The following is a 25,910-nucleotide window of genomic DNA, read 5'->3' as shown; positions in this document are numbered from 1 at the left end:
ACACTGCCAACACACATTTATGTCCAAACACCATGTAAAAGTGGATTTTGCATAATAGGTGCCCTTTAAATCTGTGTGATTGGGCCAAAAATGTTCCCCATGCAGATTCACTCATGTTCAAGTGCTTCATACAGTTCAAAATTGCACTAATGTAAGTGAACCTTTGGTCTCATTAAGGAAATATCATTGCACACCCAACAGAAAGTCACAATAACTGCATGGACAGTGTAAATATCCATGCACCCATCCATATGCACATGCATGAGATATGCATTCATTAAACAACTGTAAGAAGGATCACATTAAAACAAATGACTTCTGCTTTCCCACATGCCTAGTATTTTATCATAAACACACACGCATGCCTTCAGGCTCTGGCCTAGTGCAGCACTGTAAGCGTGAGTGCTGTTTGTCTACAGGCTGGACGTATGAGGAATGAGCAGGTAAAGAAATGGACCTAAAGACAGGACGAGAGAGAGGGGGGCGGAACTAAAAGACCTTCAGGATTAATTAGGCGTCAGATTGGTTGCGGGGCATGGGTGCTCCGTGCATGCAGAATGTCCTCTCAGCCTGTCGGGTCATAATTCAGCAACATGCTCGCGTGCTTAGTCATTTTTGTTTCATTTTGCTTCTGTTTTTGGCCCCTTATTGTGTTTTTTTGCAGCTTGTTGATATTTCACACGTCGTTCCTCAACACAGCACGAAAAACTGCACAAGTCTTGGGCTCGTAATTGATCGTTTCTTTTGAGTTTTGGTTCTGCGGTGCCGCTGTGCCAGGCTGCTGGCCGTCGCACTGTATTCAGAACAGATGCAAATGATTGTGCATTAACTTGCTGCTGAATTCAGGTCCCATAAGAGCCTTTGACCTCATTCAGTTGTATTTTTAGTTGTGTTTGCCATCTATCTTCTACAAAGTGACATGAGCAGCATATCAAAGATGTCAGAGATGATGCAAAAACAGGGGATGCTTAGTGGGTCACCTTTCAACCTTTCACATTATGTCATTTCCTGAGGCACAGGAAGTGCTGGTCTTTGAATACCAATCGGTAATTCAAGATGAAACGGCTGTTATGAGCTTAATCTTCATTCCTGACCAAGAATACTTGCACTCACTTTGGGAGAACATTGTGATATTCAGAACATGGCTGATGTGACTCACAAAGCATCTCTCCAATTTGAATTCATTAATTGTTTAAGGAAGTTGGGCAGTAACTGTGTTACAGTGACTCACTTTTTAAGCTTTTGTAAGAATCTTACAGCATATGTAAGGAATAGTTCACCCAAAAATGAAAATCACTCATTTCCACTTGCTCTCATGGCGTTCCAAATCCATGTGATTTTCTTATGTACTTATGTAACTTCTTATTTTAGTTCCACATTTCACTGGGGGTAAAAAAAAAAAAAAAAGTTTTCCAGTAAAAATATCTCTAAAAGTAGATCATAAAGTTTGCTTGAAAGCAGAACGAATAGTAAAATTAGTTTATTCCTTTTTTCTGTTGCCTCTGAAGGGCAGTACGATATTTAGGAAAAATAAGAAAAATGTACACATCTCCATTATTTTCAAAAGTTTTCACCCCCTGGTTCTTAATGCAAAGTTTTTTTGTGTAAAAAAAAAAAAAACGTGGCAGTGTTTCATTCAACTTGGAATATAATTGTATATAGTAATCATATGGACTAGTGTTTTTGTCGTTGTTGTTTTTGTCCATTTAAAACAAATTCTTCTTTAGAATATTTCATTTTGTGTTCCACAGAAGAAAGTAAGTCAGGTTTGGAACGACCCATGAAATTCACAGGTGAACTTGCCCAAAACGCGATGCTGCTTTTAGACCAATGTGCAAAGTCATTTGTGCTTTTATATTCCATCAATATATTTATAATAAAAAAAAAAAAGGCAAACTGTTTTAGCATGCTGTTTTGAACCCTTTTTAGCCCTTTTTGCTTTTCAAACAGCTTCATGATATGTACAGTGCAGGCATTTGCGGTAATCTGGTTTGCCTCAGCACCTCACCACAAACAGGGAAATTCCATTTCCTGCATTTCTAAAGCAGTGCTCCCAAAGAACTGCCATGTCGCTCACTATATGCAACACTGACATTCTCAAACCTCACCTCTGCTAATGGAGATCACACTAGTGTACGTACCCCCATGCAGACAGATAAATGAATAATGACAGCGAGCATTTAGTTGAAGGAGATCAGATTCTCCAAGAGCTCCTTTCAGCTCCCTCTGCTGGTGCACTTATGAACTCACTCACAAGACCATTAAGATATTTCATTGCAAGTGGACATGGACATCTCTCCCTGTGCATGCCTCAGTGACTGCCATGTCAAATTAGGACTTTTTGGTTTTTATACAGTGCCTCTAACGACAGTCATAAGTGTCAGTGCACAGTTCGGAGGCCGACACACTGTCTGCAAAATAATTCCCTTTTCTCCCTCTATCACCGCACACACACAGCCATTAACCAGAATTGTAAAACATCCTTTAGTAGCAGAACTCTTTCCCGGAGAGAGCTGGAGGGTGGGTTAGTGAGGTCTTAACTTTACACATTGGCTAACACCCTCCAATCATAGGTGGAGCCGTTGGGACTGCAGAACAGGACTGTAAATCAAAGCAGATGTTGCACAAGCGCGTATTAGGATGCGAAGGTTACATCTCATAGCAATGACACGTCCCTGGTGATCCACGCGAAGAGAAACGGTGAGAAGTAGTGATACTGTAATTGACTTAGCATGTCGCCACGCCAAGTGTAAGGCAGCCTGGTCAAACCAGTGGCTAATGAAGGAAATCTGTGTCGTGAGAGGCTTAATAAATGTCGGACACAAAGCGGAACACGTCAGTTCATGGGCTGGGGTTTCTGAGAATGTTGTGTTGTGTTAATACAGTGAATTCTGGCTGTCTTGACTACTGAGTGTAATTGGGTGAAGGAAGCATACAGTGCTCTGTGTATTTTGTCATTTCTGCCTCCCATTTCAGTTACTTCACATTACTGAATCACGTTATCTGCTTGTTAAATCATGACACATCAAATACTGTTTATGGGTTGAAACCACTACTCCAAGTGAGAACACTATCTCAACAGTCTATTCATTTATAACACACATTTAAGCCAAGCCTCATGCTGAACACTAGAGTCTCCGGGTGCACAGTGTCCTGGACAGCAATATTTTAATGTTTCAGAAAAGTTTAATCACTGTCTGACCAACTGAGATTTCGCTATAAAGGTAAAGGTTAGGATTGTGATTTTTCAGTAGTACTACAGCACACCGTGAGTGTATACAGTATTAGCAGTGTTTGTGTTTTACTTTTGGGATCTGATAAAGCTGCTGGACCCAGAAACTGTAGCTATGTTTCCATCCACTCTTTGCTATGTGCATTTTGGGATATCGCATTAAAAAACACTAGATAGAAATGCCAAGGTGTGTGTAAAAACCTATGTGCTAAATTGAGGTGAATATTTTTTTTTATACAGTAAGAAATCATGAGCATAAACTACAATTATACACATTTACCGAATAATTCCTCAATGTGCATTAAAAAAATTCACATGTGCGATGTGATGGCATAACTGGACTAACCAGTAGACCGATTTCATTGCACGGGATCTAAAATGTTGTTTTGGTCATTGTGAAATCAGCAGATATGATCATTTTAATTAAAACAGCTATGCCATTTGTTTATCATCATTTTGTCAGGAAGTGAACTCTTTGAGAACATCAAAGTCAGCATCACCTTTTTTATGATTCTCAGTGAGGAACAATCTTACATCAACCCTGTTAACATAATTGTGTACAGTATACAACGAATAACTTAAAAGTGAACATATATCAGCATTAAATTCTCTTTCTAAAAAGCTCTTTCTGACTGTAACGATGATCCAGTAAGGCGCTCACAATGACAGAAAGCTGCTTCACACATCGATACATGCCAACCAAATAACTTACTTGAGGCGTACTGGCTTTACCATTCTCCAACGCTCATTTGACATTTTCCCTTGATTTCTTGTTGACTGTTTAGAATTTAAAAAGAACACCTGAAGCTATGAATCAAATGTCAGGTGTGGCAGTGTAGTGGAACTATATCAATACCGAGTGATATATGGCCTGCCGGAGGGTTTTTTTTTTTTTTTGCAGGGCTAGGATCAGTGCTCAGGAGTGTCCAGATTATTCGACCATGACAGAAAGGGCACTGCATGAAAAGGTTTAGTGCTCTTGCTGTACCCAAAGGTTGGACAATGACATGACTGTGTTTTTCTTTCTCAACAAGTGTAATTGCTGAAATTGTGACATCGTTTTTCAAACATCATATTATTATTTTCTTTACTCTCTAAAACTCAGAGTTTCAGGCAGGGTTTGCTGGTAACCAGGTTTGGCAGCAGATATGGAGAGTCTGTTCAAAGGCTGCAGACTGGGTTTGAAGTGATGTCTGGGATGGTGCACAGTGCTCTGGCTGGTAGCTTCAAGAGAAGCAGAAGTGATGGAGTTGTGATGTTTCTGGTTGATGGTCAGAACGTTCTTCCTCAAAGATGACGGCAAAATGCTACTTCACAGGGCGTTTGAATCCGTCTCGTCTCCAGTAGCACATGAAAGGTGCTTGTCGAGGCAATATTTGAAGTAGTGCATGTTTTCTCTTTGGTAGGTTGATTTGTTTGGATGCTTTTCTGTTTTACGGCTCAACCAAAACAGACACAACTCATGCAATCCTTCAAAGCATCGAGCGGCAAGTAATTTTTCCCAATTAAACACAAATTGCTGTATGTAACAACAAAATCAGAAGCAATAACATTATATACTCTTTGAGAAAATCAAAGCCTCCTACTTTTATCATTTCAACTTTTTTATGATTCTCAGTGGGGAATAATCTTACATCTCATCCTGTTACCTTAATTGTGTATATATAATTTTTTTAAGTATATTTTAGAATGCTGACTGCCAACAGTTATCAATATGTGAGGTCTGTTAAATCAAATTACCACAAATATCATCTATTAGGACAAAGTAAGAAAGAAAGAAATATAAATTAAACCAGATATATTTTACTTGATTACTTGTCATAACCAAGTAAAGGTTTAGCATGTTTATCTAGCACCTGCTGGTCCAGATGCTGTATCTGTTTTTGTAGGGTATTTTAACAGTGAAATGGATTTATATTTCTCCCATTCTGTTGTCTTTGTTGTCATAGTTCCCGATCATTGCTGGTGAATTATTTGTGACACTGTATTAATATTCTTGTGGCTCCAAAGCACATGGCATTTTCAGCTAGGACGACTGGCTTTAAAACTTCTGAGATTTCATGAAGAAAGATGGCAGATTTCATATTGTACTTCCAGGGGGTTCTGTGCAAGCTAAGCAACCATCATTGTGATGAATAGTAATGCTAGTGTTTTCCGTTAGCAGGGCTCTTCACAATCAGGAGTGGATTAATGAGCGATGCGTGAACAGCCCTTGCGGTCAGATGAGGGTCGGCCCAAGAGGCACTCGTTAAGAGAACATCACACTCGTTCTCTATCTCCGTCAATCTTTCCTCTTCATCTTCCCATACCTCCTCTGTGTCTCAATCTTCCCCACTAACTCCCTCCCGCTCACCTCCTCACGCTCACGAATTCATTCTGAGGGGCAGGTCATGTTATGCCTTTGAAGGAGCCTCTTCCCTGTCCTCTTTATTTGATGCATTATGTATAAAGGCCCTGATGTGTGTTTTACACCCTCTCTGGCATTATTAAACCATTTTCCCTCTTATCTGTGCTTTTCTATCTTGACACAAGGGTTAATCAGGTGGGATTGACGCTGAGCCTTTAAAACAAGCTCCCTCCTACTGGGGCGTCATTTTTTTTTTTTTACCACGTTTTCCACTCTGGAAACCAGGCCATGCACACTGTTGTGCACGGCCCAAAGTTTGAGAAAGTGCCGTCACGTAGATTTTAAAAGTAAGTCAGGAGTACAGGCAAAGGATCAGGGAATTGTACCGTGGCACCTCTTGGCACACAGATAATGCCAGGTTGAGTGCACATGGAGAGAGAATTAAGCCCATGCAGGGCAAAAACACCATGGTGCCATGATAGTCTGTGGCACAGATTGAACTGATCCTAAAAGCTGCTTCCGTAGCTGTTTGCCTCACTGAAGCAGGACAGTTATTGGGCGTCAAACTCTGCAACCTAACTTTGCACATGAAAGCACACACACACACACACGTACTGTACACATGCATGTACACTCCCTCCCAAACTACATCTGTTTTATACAGCTGCAGAAGTGGATGATGAGTCCATCTGTAGTCTGATTATGATCCTCACTGCAGGTTTGTTTATGCAAATCTGCGTTATGGCTTGGAAAATAAATTTGTTCAGCTTGTTTGGTTGTCAGTGTGTTTATTTGGTAACTGAATCTGTTATCATGCAAAGACTGTTTTTACTCCTGAATATTTGGTCCAACCCAAACTTCACAGAGTAAGATTGGGTAGTTTCTTTAACGAAACTGCAACCAAACAAACAGTAACACTTTAATTTGATAGTCCGCTTTAGACATTCTTATAACTATGAGTAACTTTGCAGCTACATGTCAACTACCAGTTGTTAGACTATTAGTAGACTGTCTGTTTAAAGGGGTCATATGACATTTTTTTGTGTATTTGGTGTAATGCAATGTGTTTATGCAGTTTAAGGTTAAAAAAAACACATTATTTTCCACATACTGTACATTATTGTTGCTCCACTATCTGTCTTTTTACGCATCGCGTTGCATCACGCTGTGTAAACATTAACATGTCTGCATTTGTGATCGGAGAAACGACAAACAACAAGCACTACTCTACACTGCTCAAAACTCACATTTGAATACTCGGTGGCAAATTATTTCAATAAGAAAACGTACTTACAGGCTGTGAGTCAGAAGCGCCAGACTGTCCTTGCAAAGTTGGAATTGCCCCACTTCATAGAAACAGCCTTTGAGCAAAACTGGCAAGGTACTCCCAGGTTCAGGAAATAGTCCTCTGTAAAATGCGCTGCACACACTCTAATATTTGGGTTGAACTGTTGTGGAACAGTGTTGTAAATACAACTTAACCACTGATTTCTAGTTGTGTCCTCTTTTGGAAGCCCAAAGAAAGTACTTTCACTTTCACAACGAAACAGTGTCTCCAGGACATGGCGCTGGCGGCAGCAACAATACTACAGCGAGAATAAAAATCGCACCCTCTTTCTTTGCGTATACATTTGGGCGTTGTTTTGCAAATCTCCCCACACCGTGACGTAGACATGTGGGGGCGTGTTTGAATGAGCCATTTTAGGAGGGCATGGACGAGTCTTAACTTTTATAAAGAATATCTCTTTGGTTTTGAAACTTTAGTCTTTGCAACTTCAGGGATCTTATCTATGCACAAGCAGCTTGTAACACTCCAAAGAGAAAGGAGAACTTGAAATCACATAATGTGACCCCCTTTAATATCTACTATTCTGATGGTCCCCCAACAATTCTATTGACTGTAAGTAACTTTGGTAACAAATGCGCTTTGCCCTCAGTATATTCCTACTTTGCTGATTATTGATAGTAAGTAAGGGATAGTAAGTATGGGATAGGGTTAGGGGATATAGAATATGATCATGCAGAATAAGGTTTCATTATGTGCTTTGTAAGTACTAATAAACAGGCAATATGCTAGTAATTTGCATGCTAATAAGCAACAATAGTGAATAGTGTTCCCTAATTTAAAGCGTTCCCATAATTTTGCAAGTACATGTCAGATTATTCTATTAACCCTACTTATCAGCCTACTAGTACTCTATCAAGAGTGAGTAGACAAGTACAGATGTTACAGATTAATGAGTTAGTTGGCATGTAGTTTCAAAGTTACTTAGTAAAATGTCTAAAGTGGACTTTCATAATGAAGTATGACTGAACAAACTCTGATGTCTGAAGGCACCCAGAGGGGGGTGCGTTCTTTCATTCATTCAAAAAAAAAAATTACACAAGGATATCAAAATGTTTAAATTGAACCACTTTTAACTTGATACAGCATCCTGTTAACTAGCACCAGGATGCCAGCGCACTGAATGCTCTTTGTTTGCACGTGTCATTGTTTACGAATAGATTAAATGAAATGTGACAAAGTTAATCTTGACAAACTATATATCATTCTGAAGGTCTAAGCCTCAAGCATCGATGATAGATCACTGTTTTTCAATGGAAAGCTTATAAGGAATGTATTTGCTAAATTTGTGTAAGCAGTACACATCAAAACATGCATAATAAAAAATCAGTATGTACCATTATCATTGTAATAACGAGTCGCAAACGCATTCACTGCTGAAATCCCGGTTTAGTTAGAAAGGCAAGGGTCCACAGAGCAACATCCCATAGAGCACTTTTAGTCCAACGAAATAATGTTGTAATATGGATGCATATTCCTTTGTTTATGTTTCATTTCTTCGGGAGAATTATTGTTTGTGTCCGTTATGGAATAAATTACGCTCAAAAACAGCGTATCGGTGGTAAAAAACAACACTTGTAGCATACAGTGTTACAAACAGAATGAGGAATATTGTTTATTTGAATTTGGCACGCTCTCGTGACGCACGCTGTGATGCACTTGTCATCTGAGGGGGGCATAACTTAATAATTTTTTATTTTTTTTTTTCCAACATTTTTCATATGTGTGTGTGTGTTGTGGGGAATGTGGCTGTATCTGCATGATTACCATCTGTATGGACTCACATCAGCGTGTGATTACCGACTGTAAGACCATGTCTGCAAATATCAGTTTATGTCTGGCAATCATAGTATGTTCTTGAGTATGCACTACATACAAAGCAACATTTTTATTACTTAAATTATTCTTATTGTATTTTTCCAGTGCTCAAATAAATCACTTATATGATGTCTAAAATTCTGTCTATTATTTTATAATTGAAAAACTATGCAGGAATATGTATAATGACTAAAATAGTTTGTATAATTCTGCAATATATGTGGTGGTTATTTTTCCTCAAACTGGGGGGACTAGAAATATTATCAGAAAAATAATTGCAGGAATCTCATTTGTCATGGTATCTTCTTCAAATTTGAAATATAAACTCATGAGACATATGACTTTCAACCCATTAGTTTTCTAGATTGCTCCAGGACTGATTTCATGTATTTGTATATGAAAAAAAAAACAAAAAAACATTCAGTGTGGTAAAACATTTTTCAAGGCACTTCAGTGTCTATAACTTTTTTTTATCTTTTTGAGCATTATCAACTCTGGATAGTGATGGATAGTAAAGCCTAGAGTGTAGCACATTATTGTCAGGAACTGTTACCATTTTAATGTAGGTAGGTCATTTTCAGCTGTGAGGCCCAAAATAGGGGGTGCTAGCTAACAGGTTAAAAATGCAGTGCTCATGACGTAAGATGCTGGAAAAAACAGTGACTTGTAGCATAGCGATCAGAGACGTTTGCTTTGATATTGATGTGTAGACCTCTTTGTTCCAGTCTAATAGACATCATGTCTCACAGTAGTTAGCTTTCATTTTACATTTCATTTTAGAGGCTAAAAAAAAATCAGGCCATTGCTTTACCAGGTCGCCTCATTCCTCCATAACCTCTTTCCTGATGGTGGAGGTCATTTGTTCCAGGCCACAAATTTGTCATGATTCCTGTAGGCTATGGGGGTCAGGTGCATTGTCCGGATGGTTAGGTGACCCAACTCTCCTCCAGAGCGTTGAAGGACCCAAATCAAAATTCTCTGGTCCTGCTATTTCGTTTTGGGCGTTGGGAGTCTTACAACAGACAGATGAGAAAGCATTGTTTTTAATGGCACTGGTGGCCCAGTCAGGCTGATCTGACTGACAGCTCCCCGCTGATAGAGCAGAAAGCGTGGCCGGCTGAAAATCTGTCTTGCAGGCTGCAGGGCCATCTGGACCTTCTGCACGCTAAAAGGTTGGACACGGTTTGAGGCGACATCACAAAGCTGTACAAAGTTCATTTCAGGTGGGCAGGGGCTTCGTCAGCAGTTTCCTCGGTTCCCCTTTTCGTTCGCGCAGAAAGAAGGGAAAACAAATTGTAAAACAACGCAAACAGAAATGAAAGTGTGGGCTCCTTGTAAAGCCAAGGCCAGAGATAGAAACAGAGTTTAATAGCATGGGTAACAGAGAACAAACAGTAGTGAAATGTGTGGCACTGTGGGTAACTGCCACTTTGAGATTTTCCAAAGCTCCTGAGGCAGGCTTCCAACGGATATTGTTTTTCAAAGAACCCACCCTGAGCAGCAGGGCGGAGGATGATATAGCCATGGAAAGACACTATTAAAACTTGGTGAATGAATTGTTAAATACCTCTATAAAGAAATAGAAGACATGGCCCCATTTCTTTGCAGGCACGACTGCTCTGTTGGGCCCTGATAAGCGTGGGGGGAGGTTTCTAGAGAGACGGCCCTCACACGCGCCGTTGTATGATTGGATTCTCTCAAGCTGGAGATCGTAAAACGCAGAGTCACACATATATGTGACCTGGACCACAAAACCTTAAGTCTTAAGTGTCACTTTTTCAAAATTGGGATTTATACATCATACATCATCCGAAAGCGGAATAAATAGGCTTTCCATTGATGTATGGTTTGTTAGGATATGATAATATTTGGCCGAGATACAACTATTTGAAAATCTGGAATCTGAGGGTGCAAAAAATTATATTGAGAAAATCACCTTTAAAGTTGTCCAAATGAAGCTCTTAGCAATGCATATTACTAATCAAAAATGAAGTTTTGATATATTTGTGGTATGAAATTTACAAAATATCTTCATGGAACATGATCTTTACTTAATATCCTAATGATTTTTGGCATAAAAGAAAAATCGATAATTTTGGCCCATACAATGTATTTCTGGCTATTGCTACAAATATACCCCAGCGACTTAAGACTGGTTTTGTGCTCCAGGGTCACATATGATGCTTGTGTCATACAATAGAAGCAGTTAATTGCAGGAGTGTTATCCATAGTTTGAAGGATGTTGAGATTTATTCACATGGCCTGTGCAATAAAAGCATAATGATATAAATGCTAATTTCATAATGATGTAAAATTGCTTCATTTTTCTTTCATGACTTTTTTTGCATTGTCTATTTATCACTACATATCAATGTACGAGTAATGCATTGTAGTGTATTGGTCCACAATGAATCTATGCACTTTTGTGCATTTTAAATCACCATTCAATGACAATTTGGGCTTTTCCCTTTGTAAAAGATAAAAAGGTCTGTTTCTGTGTGGGTAAAGTTTGCTCGCTAAACAGGGTGCACTCTTCTGGGTCTCCTACTGTAGAGCTAAATCCCAACCCTCTTCCTGGATTCTCACCTGAGTCTGAAGAGCAGGCAGCGGAATTCTCTGCATAGTCCGTTCACTTTTCCCTGCAGAGGAAATAATGCATTGCCAGGACCCTTTTGTCAGCAAGAAGCCCCCAAGGGATAGACTTCTGTGTCAGGGATCAGTCGAGAAAATTTCCCTGTTGACATTTGTGTTCCTGGCACAATATTGACTTCTGAGGAGAGATGACGGCAGCAGTGCTACTGACATTCTGCATTACCTTGGGAATACGAGTTCTGGAAATAGAGTTGTAATGAAAACTGTTAAAATGTTGTGCAGTTGATGCCTTATTTGTAATATAACGTTGATAATTATAACTAAACCTCTACTTAAGCCTAAAGGCCTGTTCACACCAAGGTTGATAACTGTAACGATAAAGATAAAGAGTTGATAAAGGGTCCATCCACAACCATAACTATAATGCCACAATGAAACAGAATCACTGAAATCACTTTCAGAAAAAAATTATCCCAGCTGATCACTGATAGACACATTAAGAGCCAATCAGAATCCTGCTTTAAAGAGCTTGAGGTTATAAAGTGACGGGCGACAAAACTTCTGCATGAGCTTTTAAACCGAAATTCCTGACAATTAAATTTGACCATGAAGCTTCAGTATGCCAAGTAATTCTGAAAGAAGTACAGAACTTTATCATCTGCTCTTGTGAAAACTAATATAGTTCTTGTTGATGAAGACCAATTAATTTGAAGCTATATGTTTTTTTCAACAGCTGCTTTAACCCTGCTGAAAGACCAGCAGGGTTAAAAAAGTTGAGCCAACTTAAAATTTTAAGGCAACCAGCTTCAGCAGATTTTTGAGTTCTCTGATTTTTTTTGAGTTTTGATTTTTAAGATTCTCAACTTTTTGTTGTATAAACTTAAAACAAGTTGAGAGAACTCAAAAATCTGCTGAAGGTGATCACCTGAAAATTTTAAGTTGGCTCAACTTTTTTTTTTTTTTTTTTTTTTTTTACAGTGCAGTTTAAGCTGGTTGGCTGGATTTACCTGGTTTTCCAGCCTGGTCATAGTTAGTTAGCAGGCTGGTTTTAGAGGGGTTTTGATAATTTCATCTGCTAGTCATGTTGGTCTTAGCTGGTCAGGCTGGGAGACCAGCTTGACTGGGTTAAACCAGCTAAGACCAGCCAGCCAGCATATGCTGGTTTTGTTTTTTTGTTTGTTTTTCCCAGCTGGGAGAACAAAAGTGTGAGTTTAAAGTTAAAATATGTGATAGGTGTGACATCATTATTGGCAGTTAATTCGTAGAGACCTTGATTTTATAGAAATTCCTTCTGATTATTTTACATTATATATCATACTGTAAGTACCAAAGCACAGCAACCTCCCAGGTTGAGTGAAAATGAAATTATTGGTCTACAGCATGGTTGAAGCTAAAAAATAGCAGGAACATATTTGAGTGTATGTGTCATGTCATTGTATGTTTAATATTTTATTTTTTTCCCTTGACGGCAAAAAGAACCACCGCACATCATGTTTTGTCTCGTCACATGATCCACACCTTTCAAACTGAAAGGAGTTGTATTGCAGTTTTTCTCTGATTTGACAGAGCTCTTTTTTTGCCTGATAAACACAAATTCTCTAGCAATGTGCCGGAGACTAAATTACAATTTTTCTGCTTTTGATTTTTCGTTGCTTTTCATGGCCTCTTTCAGTCCTTTTTGAGTGCTCTAAAAATGTTATTCCTGCCTTTGATAACTAATTTCAGTCCATTACCTGCAAGAGTTTTCCCTTTTGCGAATCAGTGTGACATTATTCTGCATTCAGATTTGTGAATACAGATGTATGCAAAAGACTTCATTATTGGGACATATCTTCAAAAGGAATCAAATAATTTGATTGCCATTTAATGGTTCATGTTGAGACAAGTCTTTGAAATTTAAAAGCTCATAATGTGCTGTTGGCATTTAGCAAACAATGAAATGGCCAACGCTGGGGCTTGTTTTCCCTCCTTTTATCTCTTTCTCTTTGCTTCTTTCCTTCCATTGCATATATCCTCTACCCCCTTTGTGTGTTTGATTGTGTGTTTATTAGTGGTGCTACACATCAAGCATTGCAATTACTTTTTCTTCAATTAACCTTAGTATTAAATATTGCCCCATTGCTACAGACATAATTGATACCTCAAATCATGTGACTTATAGAGAGACAAGAATACACAGCAACCACCCAGAACATCCTAGCAAACATTTAATAATGCTACAAAATAACTTCTCCTGACAACACAGCAACACCCTAACAATAGCACAACAAGCTAAAAACCACTCGCAACACCTTAGCAACTGTTTACCAGTGCCATTACAACTATCAAAGAAAATGTAAAAATGTAGCTGTATTTCCAGTCATCAGAGGTGAATGTTGGACCATGAAGGCAGATCTCCAGCACAGTGAGGTATGAGCACCATCACTGAACTCTGGCATCAGTCCAACCATAGCTCACGCCTCCGTCTTTGAAGTGTGGAAATGTTTGGCATCCCTTTTAATCCTTTTAATGTCACCAATAAAAGATGTTTTATTAAGGTGACATTGGGATTAGTGTTTAATTACCACTGAGAGGCATTTAAATATGTCTGCCAGCTTGGCAAACTCAGGCTAAAGAAGTGCTTTACTGTGAGTTACTGCTCGCTAAAGCAACCAAACCTTAGATTAATGAGCATCATTTTGTTCTTATGTTTAGGATGTACAGTATGAGAGATTTCCCAAGAGTTCTGTTACTGTATACAGCTCAAATGTTTACTTACATTAAACTTTTTTTCTTTATACTGTGCTTTGCAGGGCAGAATATGCAAGTATAATTGACAAATATCTTTAAAGCAAAAAAAGCATGTTGAATTGCACAAATTGAAAAAAAAAATCATTAACAGTGCTTGTATTGTGCACCTTATTGATGATGCTTAGGAAGAGTCACTGAATGTAACAGAATATGAACGTAACGCGCACAACTCAAAGTGTTTCTCTCCCATAGAAACCTGTTTTGAAAACTCTTAACGCAGCTCAGTGCATTAAGACAGCGATATTAAATGACCAAATACAGTTTATAAATGTTTTTACATAGAAAACATATATGCAGGTGCTGGTCATAAAATTAGAATATCATGAAAAAGTTGATTTATTTCAGTAATACCATTCAAAAAGTGAAACGTGTATATTAGATTCATTCATTACACACAGACTGATATATTTCAAATGTTTATTTCCTTTAATTTTGATGATTATAACTGACAACAAATGAAAGTCCCAAATTCAGTATCTCAGAAAATTAGAATATCAATTAAGACCAATGCAAAAAGAATGATTTTTAGAAATGTTGGCCAACTGAAAAGTATGAACATGAAAAGTATGAGCATGTACAGCACTCAATATTTAGTTGGGGCTCCTTTGGCCTGGATTACTGCAGCAATGCGGCGTGGCATGGAGTCGATCAGTCTGTGGCACTGCTCAGGTGTTATGAGACCCCATGTTGCTCTGATAGTGGCCTTCAGCTCTTCTGAATTGTTGGGTCTGGCGTATTGCATCTTCCTCTTCACAATACCCCATAGGTTTTCTATGGGGTTAAGGTGAGGCGAGTTTGCTGGCCAATCAAGAACAGGGATACCATGGTCCTTAAACCAGGTACTGGTAGCTTTGGCAGTGTGTGCAGGTGCCAAGTCCTGTTGGAAAATGAAATCTGCATCTCCATAAAGTTGCTCAGCAGCAGGAAGCATGAAGTGCTCTAAAACTTCCTGGTAGACGGCTGCGTTGACCTTGGACCTCAGAAAACACAATGGACCAACACCAGCAGATGACATGGCACCCCAAACCATCAATGACTGGAAACTTTACACTGGACCTCAAGCAACGTGGATTATGTGCCTCTCCTCTCTTCCTCCAGACTCTGGGACCTTGATTTCCAAAGGAAATGCTAAATTTACTTTCATCAGAGAACATAACTTTGGACCACTCAGCAGCAGTCCAGTCAAGACGCTTCTGACGCTGTCTCTTGTTCAAGAGTGGCTTGACACAAGGAATGCGACAGCTGAAACCCATGTCTTGCATACGTCTGTGCGTGGTGGTTCTTGAAGCACTGACTCCAGCTGCAGTCCACTCTTTGTGAATCTCCCCCACATTTTTGAATGGGTTTTGTTTCACAATCCTCTCCAGGGTGCGGTTATCCCTATTGCTTGTACACTTTTTTTCTGCCACAGCTTGTCCTTCCCTTCGCCTCTCTATTAATGTGCTTGGACACAGAGCTCTGTGAACAGCCAGCCTCTTTAGCAATGACCTTTTGTGTCTTGCCCTCCTTGTGCAAGGTGTCAATGGTCGTCTTTTGGACAACTGTCAAGTCAGCAGTCTTCCCCATGATTGTGTAGCCTACAGAACTAGACTGAGAGACCATTTAAAGGCTTTTGCAGGTGTTTTGAGTTAATTAGCTGATTAGAGTGTGGCACCAGGTGTCTTCAATATTGAACATTTTCACAATATTCTAATTTTCTGAGATACTGAATTTTGGACTTCCATTAGTTGTCTTCTTTAATGAAGATAATGTTATTTGCAAAAACAGATAACTTTTTTTTATTTTCAAAAATCATGTTTTTTTTATGTTATCATGTTTTTATTGTGTTAGTTAGCTGGGTTAGCAGTTTTCGTTATTTTTTAACCTAGTCAAAATAACCCAACTGCAGTTTGATTGAGATGCACAATGAAAAAACATGATTTCTGAGAATTGTTAAAAATGGAGTTATCCGTTTTTGCAAATTAACTCTTCATATATTACATAGCATAGGTATTTTTTGCTTTTCTGCTAGATGTCATTTCTGGGTTCACGGACAGGGGCATGCCTGTTGTGATATGACCGTTCTCCAATCAGATCATCAGCTGCTACATACTGTGAACATCCTTCATAAAGAGGTGCATCTGTTTTTGCCCTCCATTTTATTTCACCAGACACTTGGTCCACCCCTCAGAAGTCATAATTATCATCTGGCACTGTGTGTGTATGTACTGTGTGGATATGTGTTTGCCTTCATAAGCCACTAATTGCCACAAACAGCAACATAATACCATCAGTTGTGGACGTGGTATGAAAAATCCACTCGCACAGGTTCAGGAACAGCTGTACGGGGCAGGATGGACCGAAGCCCGTCTGGTGAATGCAAACACAAGGTCCAGGTTATTTTTCAGCCTGGCGGCCTGAACCCTGAGCTCAGAGCGATGGACAGATGGTCCATTTGAGACGCCACCAAACTAATCACGCTGTTCCATTAGTGAAAGTGTCTCAGATAAACGGCTGACCATGAGCACACCCGTGGTCTATTCTCCTTCCAATTACTCTATTGATGTCCGGTATTTTGACACAAATTAATTGGGTCACCATGTTGGTGAGGGGAAAAAAATGCCATGGGCAAAGTCATTGTGTGATCATGCAATAGCAAAGCTATTCACTGAATTTAAGTTAATTTATTTAAAATGAAATATTCATGATATATATGATTTATGGCATGTAAAATCTCTATTATGCAATATCCTGTCTGTATGAAGTTATTTTCTAATCTTATTTTCTTATTTCTAATCTTAATGTAACAGTAACAGCAAGCACACACAGAGTAACACTTACAATATTGTTGCTTATTTTAATTTTATTGCTTAACAGAGCATTAATTGTTAAGACATGTTAAGACATTTTATAATTTTTTTATAAACTGTTTTGAAATATTTTATGTATGTGTCATGTACATAAATTGAGGCTATGAAACAATAATTAATGAAAAAGGTGACATACAAATATTGTAAAGAATTAAGTTTTAATTTCTAACATTTTATGTCATTCTTAACAGAAGTCTCAGAATGCTTTTTTAATGGATATATATATATATATACACACACACACACACACACAACTCAAAAGTTAGAGTTTTTTTAATTTGAATAAAGTGAAAACTAAAAGAATTTCAAATCACATGAGCCAATATTGCATTCACAATAGAACTGAGAAATTTTAAGCACAAAATGAGCTCATTTCAAATTTAAAGCCTGCTACACGTCTCAAAATATTTGGGACGGGGGCATGTTTACCATGGCGTAGCATCTCCTCTTCTTTTCAAAACAGTTTGAAGACGTCTGAGCATCAAGGTTATGAGTTTCTGGAGTTTTGGTGTTGGAATTTGGTCCCATTCTTGCGTGATATAGGGTTCCAGCTGCTGAAGAGTTTGTGGTCGTCTTTGACATATTTTTTGTTTAATGATGCGCCAAATGTTCTCTGTAGGTGAACGATCTGGACTGCAGGCAGGGCAATTCAGCACCTGGACTCTTCTACCATGAAGCCATGCTGTTGTAATAGCTGCAGTATGTGGTTTTTCACAGCAGATTGTGTTTACCGATTGTGGTTTCTGGAAGAATTCCTGGGCCCAATTAGATCTGAGGGCCCGAAGACCACGGGCATCCAACAAAGGTCTTCGGCACAGAGATTTCTCCAGTTTCTTTGAATCTTTTGATGATGTTATGCACTGTAGATGATGTGATTTGCAAAGCCTTTGCAATTTGATGTTGAGAAATGTTGTTTTCCACAATCTTTTTCCACACACTTTCACAGATTGGAGAGCCTCTGCCATCTTTACTTCTGAGAGACTCTGGCTCTCTAAGACATCTCTTTTATTGCTAATCATGATATAGACCTGATGTCAATTAACTTAATTAGTTGCTAGATGTTCTCCCAGCTGTATCTTTTAAAAGTCTCTTGCTTTTTCAGCCTTTTTGTTGCCCCTGTGCAAACATTTTTGAGACCTGTATCAGGCATCAAATTTGAAATGAGCTCATTTAGTGGATAAAAGTGTAAAATTTCTCAGTTTAAACATTTGTTATGTTCCCTATGTTCTATTTTGAATAAAATATTGCTGCATGTAATTTTAAAGTGTTTTTATTAAGTCTTTTCATTCTATTCAAATTTAAAAAGCGTCTTGACATTTCCGGAATTCAGGTTGTATATACAGTATATATGTATATATGTGTTCAGAATGGAATATTTTTCATAGAAAGATTATTCATATTTTTTTCTAATACCTTCACATTTGAATTTAAATCCCCTATTGTACTGATATGGAAGATTCTACAAAGTTTGTTACTTAAAATTATTATTGGAAGTTACTATACATTGTTTTCAGTACTGTAGAGTGTGATGATATGGTACACAAACAACAAAATATTGTCAATATGAACATATATTTTTAATAAGGCAACAAACTTACCAAGAACCTGTTGTGAATTGCAGGAGTTTGCGGATGCGATATTCCACCTGGTGCGAGAGAAATACACAGAGCTGGCCGGCTGCTCCTCACTGCTTCATGCGCGTCACAAAGGCCTGGCGGGCATCGTCATGACCAGAGGTATGGCATCATTTCAATCGGCCTGTGAATTATTTAAGAAGTTCAATAAGGGTAGAGAAAGCACCTCTTGAGTGTGGAGCTTTGTATGAAATATTTAGTACTTTATCACCTGTGAAAAAGCAACATACAAAGATGGACATATATCAGAATAGATGAGGAATAGACTAAAATGATTTACAGGCAATGAAGTCTTGGTGTTTATTCTTTAGAACAATATTAAAGGTGAAGTGTGCAATATTTCCAGATGTTAAAATACTTTACCTTATCCCAGATTGATACTCATTGTGAACTATTAGTCATTCATAGGCTGATTCCCCTGAAGGCTGTGAACACTTTGCATCTGTGGTGCTTTCGAAACAATGTTATAAGCATCCAACCATCCTGACATAGCAACAGCTCAACCAATGACATGGGTTTGGGGTCTGTGAATCTGACCAATGGGAGACAAGGGAAACCTGTTTATGAACAGTCATTTTTAAACCAATCAAATTTGATTTGTTTAGATGACTGTGCAAAACTCACTTTATCCAGTGTGTTGCTATGCGGTTGCTAGTGTGGTTAAAAAGGCATTGTAGGTGGTGTTTTATGTTTACCTAATGGAAAATAGCTCACATGATTTGGGGTATTAATAAGTCCATAGAACAAAATGGTGTGGGACACGTGCCAACATCTAATATTTAGTAAGGGCTTGGAATAATAATGCTAATTTCTGTGATCAATATTTGCTGTTTAACTTGTTTAACATAAGGCTCAGCTAAAAGTGGCATTTATTATAATGGCTTTATGTGAAAATCATTTTGAATTTATTTAAATTAAAAATGTTCTGTAATTCGTAATATATGATCTATAAAAATTAATATGATAATTTCAGTAAGTCTGTAATGTTGAATGGCTATAATAATATTTTATCTTATTAATAGAGGCATTTATTTAGTAAAAAGATGCAATTAAACAATTGAATATAATTGTAATTTAATATAAACAATGGAATATAATACTTAAACTACAAATTGAAAATACGGTCTTTGTTGTTTCCACATAAATTTGGGGATATAGTTTAAAAATGTATTTATGATTATTAATTTCATACATTTGTGCAATTAATTACTTTTTAATTTACTTCTTTTGTCAGTAGATCAATAGGGTTAGGAATTTGTTTAAATAGAATAAAGTAAATTAATAAAAACTATATATAAAACAAAATGTAAAATGACACAAAATCATAAAATTTACTAAACCTTTAACTAAAATTCTAAAAATTATTTAAATTAATAATAATTGTAATACTATATCTCTATTAAAAGTATCTCAATAAGATGCTGCTTCAAATCACTAAATAAAAATTCAATACAGAAATTATAGAGATACTTGCACTATTCATATTTATTGGCGTATTTCTACTAAAATATACAGTATATCCCGTGATTATGAATTAAAACGGCTCTGTTGCCTTGCAGTGACAGGTTGATGTGATGTTTCCGTGTGTTTGTGTAAGACCCAGCTGCAGGCTTTCAGGAGTCATTGCAGGATCAGTATCAAGTTGTTCTTTTGAAGACCACAGCTCATCAATTTAGACTTCAGTGAGATCTGACCTAATCCCTGTCCTCGCTGCTCTGTCTCGCTCTCTTTCTCTCCTTCCCGCTCTGTCTGCCTCACAGTAATTGCGGAGCATGTTTATTAAGACTGTTATCTTCAAAGATCCAGACATCGGTGCCCAAGAATTTGTGGCAAGCGAGCAGACACGCAAACTTGACAGAAACACTGGGGGTTCTGTTCACTGCTCTTTGAGCATCTATTGAATCGTTTAGATTGGTACGGGCACCGGTGGAATATTAATGCGGGTCCAACTTTGAACCGTGGGACTTCGCAGAGGGAGTCGTAACCTGAGCGAGAGTGCTCCTCACAGGACGTTTATTGGATTATTTCATCTGCTAACGTAAAGGAAACAGACACCGCTTGAATCAGATGGTGTGAATAATCTTATTTCAACCAGGCACGGTACGGATGCTGGGATTTGGGTTTTGAACTTCAGATGCACGGTTGAAGGGCTGGTAAAGGGAGCCAGACGTGTCAGCTTCTACATTTGGAGAACAGATGATTGTGTTTAGAGCAATTGGGAAGTGGAAGGACAGATTCCTGTGGCGGAAAATGCATATTAATTTCAAGCTGAAAAGTTTCATTATGATGAGCTTGTGTTATATATACAACAATGTATTTCTCCCTATTCAGCATTTACCAATTCAGAAATAACAGTTGCTTTTCATAGATATTCATCTGCCTTTAAGTTTTACGTTTAGTCAACTTGAAATGTTAAATTGTAATAAGTGACTACTTGGATATTTGAGTTGACTAAACTTAAAATTTTAAGGCAAGCTGAACACGTACTTTTTTTAAATTGAAACATTTGTTTAATTGAATTTAATTAAATTGAGCTGAATTGATTTTTATTTCTTTTTTTTTGTAGTTCACAGCATGGATATTATAGTTAACTTCAACTAAAAGCATTAAAAAACAATTTCCTTACTTAAAATAAATAATAACTAAACTAAACTAAAGTAAATGAAAAATGCAAAATAAAAACTGTAATAAATAAATTATATATATATATATATATATACACACACACACAAAACAAAAAACTTTTTCAAATAAGTTATAATAAAAAAAAAGAACTTTTTCACAATTTTCTAATTTTGAGATGCACCTGTATATATATATTGCATATAGTTGATGTATCAATGTGTGTCCTATGGTGTGACAGAAAATAAATAACCTCTAACATTGAAAATAATCCTCTCTCATGCTATTTGTAACGCTAAGAATGAAGATGCATTTTTCTCATTATTTGTATGTTTTTTTTCCTACATATTTGCTGTCACACCATAGGACACAGTTCAATATTTATTTGTCAACTCTCTCTCTCTCTCTATATATATATATTCTTATTGAACTTTATATTTTGGAACACAGAAGAATAATATGGAACCATAATGTGGTCAACTATTATAGAATATTAGCACATTTTAATACTGTTTGTCAACAAGTCAGATTCAATATTTGACAGTGATAATACTTATTTACTGTATTTTTGTAGATAAAGCTCATTCTTTAAACATATAATTTTATATAAGCATGCCATATTTGCACAAAGGTTTCCATTTCGGTGGGAATTATCTCTGGATCAGAGTTTGTAAATGGTGATGATGTGCTCCGTTTTGACCTTATTTAATATTCAAACATTTTATCATGCAAGAGCAACTTGTAAAGGATCAATTCATGAGCCTCTTTATTCCTAATGGCATGTAAATGACTTGGTAGACGATGACCTCGGCCATTTCCTTTACCCCTGAAGAAAATAAGTTTAATGCAAATTCATCAATTTTCAGAAATAATTGCTTTCTGCATCTTTTTTTTTTTTTTTAAACCAAAATACACTGTCCTTTCTAGCCAATCCAATTTGGTCTTTCCTAGACCTCCCGAAGCAGAGGATGCATAAAACCCCATCTAATGATTCCTTATGATTTGATGGCCTCATAAAGGAGCTGATGAACTGCATTCTTTCCTTGTTTTGCGAAACAAAACTCATTTAGGAAATGCGGGGGTAATGATGCTTATTAAGCTCATATCAGCATATGGGCTTTCCCCTGACAGACCTCTGCTAGAGTGACCCATGTGCTGATTAATAGTGTCTTGCACAGACAGTGGCTGTGTTCACACTGGAATACTCACTGAATACTCACTGAATACACCACTTTCCATGAAGAGGTACAATCTGCTGTCTCTTGACGGCAAAGCAGTGGTGAAGGTTAGAGTGTCTGCTGTAGTATTATCTCTGTTGTATTTTTGTTATATTATAAGAATCTTGTTGATTGTTGCTATTAGGGGAAGTCGTGGCCTAATGGTTAGAGAGTCGGGCTTGTAATCCAAAGGTTGCGGGTTCGAGTCTCGGGCCGGCAGGGATTGTAGGTGGGGGGAGTGAATGTCCAGTGCTCTCTCCACCCTCAATACCACGACTGAGGTGCCCTTGAGCAAGGCACCGAACCCCCAACTGCTCCGGGCGCTGCAGCATAAACGGCTGCCCACTGCTCTGTGTGCGTGTGCGTGCGTGCGCGTTGGATGGGTTAAATGCAGAGCACGAATTCTGAGTATGTGTCACCATACTTGGCAGTATGTCACTTCACTATTATAAGACACGCCATGTTACTTTTTCTTTCTTTAGCAACTGCATTTTTTTTCTAAAATTATATACATTTTTGTTGATTTTGCTGATTTTTCCTCTTTGATTATGAGCTCCATATTCTCACTATATCATATTAGATACAAAATAAAAACTGATGCATTATAATACCCAAGGATGTAAACTTTAAAAACAATGTTATTTAAAGGTGCAATAAGCAGTCACATTAGAGATAGATAGATAGATAGATAGATAGATAGATAGATAGATAGATAGATAGATAGATAGATAGATAGATAGATAGATAGATAGATAGATAGATAGATAGATAGATAGATAGATAGATAGATAGATAGATTTGGAGAAATTGAGTTTTGCATCTCTTGCTCACCAATGGATGCTCTGCAGTGAATGGGTGCCGTCAGAAGGAGAGTCCAAACAGCGGATAAAAACATCACCATAATCTAAAAGTAATCCACAATTATAATTATGTATTGTGATTAATTAATAATTATAGTAATTTCTGGCCAAAATATGAGAGCATAATCCACAATAGCACTTTCTCCAGTGAACAAATCCATCCCCATTCACATGAAAATGACCAACATATGTGTCTAGAACTGTTTTTGCTTGTAAACGCTGCTTTGATCTTTGCAGATTTCTCTCCTGATTCAGACAAAGTTGAATAAATAGTGTAATAAATGCATTATTCATTGTTCGTTTATGTTAGTTAATACATTAACTAATGCTAACAAATGACACCTTATTGTAAAGTGTTACCTAAAACGTCTTTTTTATTCAGTTTGTTTCTTACAAACTCGCAGCTTTTGGCTTTAAAATATGTAAACTGATGGATTGGAGTGGTGTGGATTACTTGTGGATTATTGTGATGTTTTTATCAGTTGTTTGGACTCTCATTCTGACGGCACCCATTCACTACAGAGCATCCATAGCTGAGCAAGTGATGTAATGATAAATTCTATTCAACAAACTCAATTTCGGATGGCCTGGGGGTGAGTAAATGTTCAGCAAATGTTCTTTTTTTTTGGTGAATTATTTTTAAAGCACGTATAGTGTGCTGTGAGTTGTTCCTATGGTGCGTGTCTTTTCGCACACTTGTCTTTGATACTGTGATGTTCTCTTTTCTGTTCTTTACACAGCAGTCTACTGAAGGGTAAAGAGAACGGCAGTGATGTTCACATCCAGGGTGTTTGCCTTTGTACCCAACTCACTGGCACAATGTGCTTTCTCAGAGATGTTGATGATTATTGCCCTTCTAAAAGCAGCAGTGCCCACAGGCCTCACCGCCCCCTCACACCGAGAGAAGAGCCTTTACAACAATTTCATGCCGGTACAGAGAGAAATTACTACACAGTCTCTTTTCTTTCTCTCTGCCATCGCCAGATTGATCTAAACTATCATTAAATGGAACAGCATGGAGAGAACAGTCTGGGAGGGTGAGGTGGTTGGGGCCTTTTAACTTGCATTTTTTTCTGAAGTGATTTTGCTTTTGGGGATTGTTGAATAAAGATGCCTGAACACCAAACCTGGGCATGCTGGGTCCCTGCTGTGCACTGTACCAATGCATGCTGGGATAGATCAGGTAAGGCAGGTGGAGACTGGGCAGAACCAGCTGGCATTTGTCTTCAGAGGAACATTTGAGACGTTTGAGTCTGTCTTTGATAGATGGAAAGGTAGAGTTGCTATAATAGTGTGCAAAAAGAAGTACATAACTCACCGTGATGGTTTTGTGCTGGGCAGCTGCATAGTTTTCCTCAAGGATTTATTTTTCCTGGAGTACCGGGAATCTCTTTTCCCTCTCTGCATGTCACATACAACAATAGTGCTGTCGTTATTGTCAAAAATATATTGTAATGCTTTATTTATAAGGAATGTGTTCTCACACAAATGAAAATCCTGTCAGCAAGGAGATATTTTGAAGAATGTTACTGACACTCATTTCCATAAAATGAATGGCGGTGGGAACAAATAAAAATGACAAATAAATCACAGATTTTTATATATTGTCATTTATTCCATAATTATTTAATGTAATGTATTCGTGTGAGCAAAGCTGCATTTTCAGCATCACTACTGCAGTCTTCAGCGTCACGTGGTCTTTCAGGAATCATTCTATTAAACTGATTTGCTGCTCAAGAAATATTTCTGATTATTATCAATGTTGAAAACAGTTCATGATTTATTTTTGTGGAAATTGATACTTTATTTTTTTTATTGTTTAATTTGATTTAATTGTCTATTTTGTCTATTTAATATAATATATATCTCAAATATATAATATTATGCATGTCTTTACTGTCACTTTTGATCAGTTAAATGCATCCTTGGTGAATACAATTATTAATAACTTTTTAAAAAAACTCTGATTACAAAATTTGAATTGTGATATGTAAATCTGTTATAATTTGCATGCAGAAGCATGCATTAAAAAAGTATGCAGGAAGTGACATAAGTCTTTTCCAAATAATATCTAATCCTTTTACCTTTTTATGACAAGACAAGGTGGTGTGAAAAAGAAAGCATATTTATGAATTATTCATTTGACATTTGTAAAAAAAAAAAAAAAAAGATTTAAAAACTCCCATGAATTCACAGTTTAAGGAATATAAGTGGTGTTTTTGCTAGTCATCCCCAAGCTCTGCATGGACACTTTGCTTAAGTTCTCCTTTTGTGTTTTCCAAAAAAAAGTAAGGCATATGACCCTAGAATGCTTGACAGAATAATAATTTATGAATTAAATAACCTTTTAAACTTACAGTTTATATGAATACATGTAGTTCTCCACAGTTAGAACGTCCAGAAATCCTCATATCTACAAGTATGAAAAAATGAGCTATTTACCGCTTCGATCAAGACTTATGGCTCCTTTAGACCCAGTCTCTCTTTTTCTGACTCACGTTTCATCAATTTCTCCTCTTCTCATGGCCTTTTGTCTCCCTCTCTCTCTCGGTTCAGCGAGCAGTGAAAGGTGGAAGAATGGATTTCAAAGGCTATGCCTTTAAC

The 25,910-nt window shown here is 37.5% G+C and overlaps 1 protein-coding gene across 1 annotated transcript in view; it reads left to right on the top strand.

Moving 5' to 3' along the window:
- LOC306865006 (double-stranded RNA-specific editase B2-like) overlaps nucleotides 1-25,910 on the top strand; it is a gene marked incomplete at its 5' end in the record, with an annotated part of 166,814 nt that overhangs the window by 122,476 nt on the left and 18,428 nt on the right. The window contains one exon of the mRNA XM_079409336.1: nucleotides 18,595-18,709. Coding sequence (XP_079265462.1) covers nucleotides 18,595-18,709 — 115 coding nt within the window. The remainder of the gene's footprint in view (nucleotides 1-18,594; nucleotides 18,710-25,910) is intronic.

Source organism: Barbus barbus (assembly GCF_936440315.1).
Source record: "Barbus barbus genome assembly, chromosome: 46".
In the NCBI taxonomy this organism is placed as follows: Eukaryota; Metazoa; Chordata; class Actinopteri; order Cypriniformes; family Cyprinidae; genus Barbus; species Barbus barbus.
This window is presented reverse-complemented; position numbering and strand designations above follow the sequence as displayed.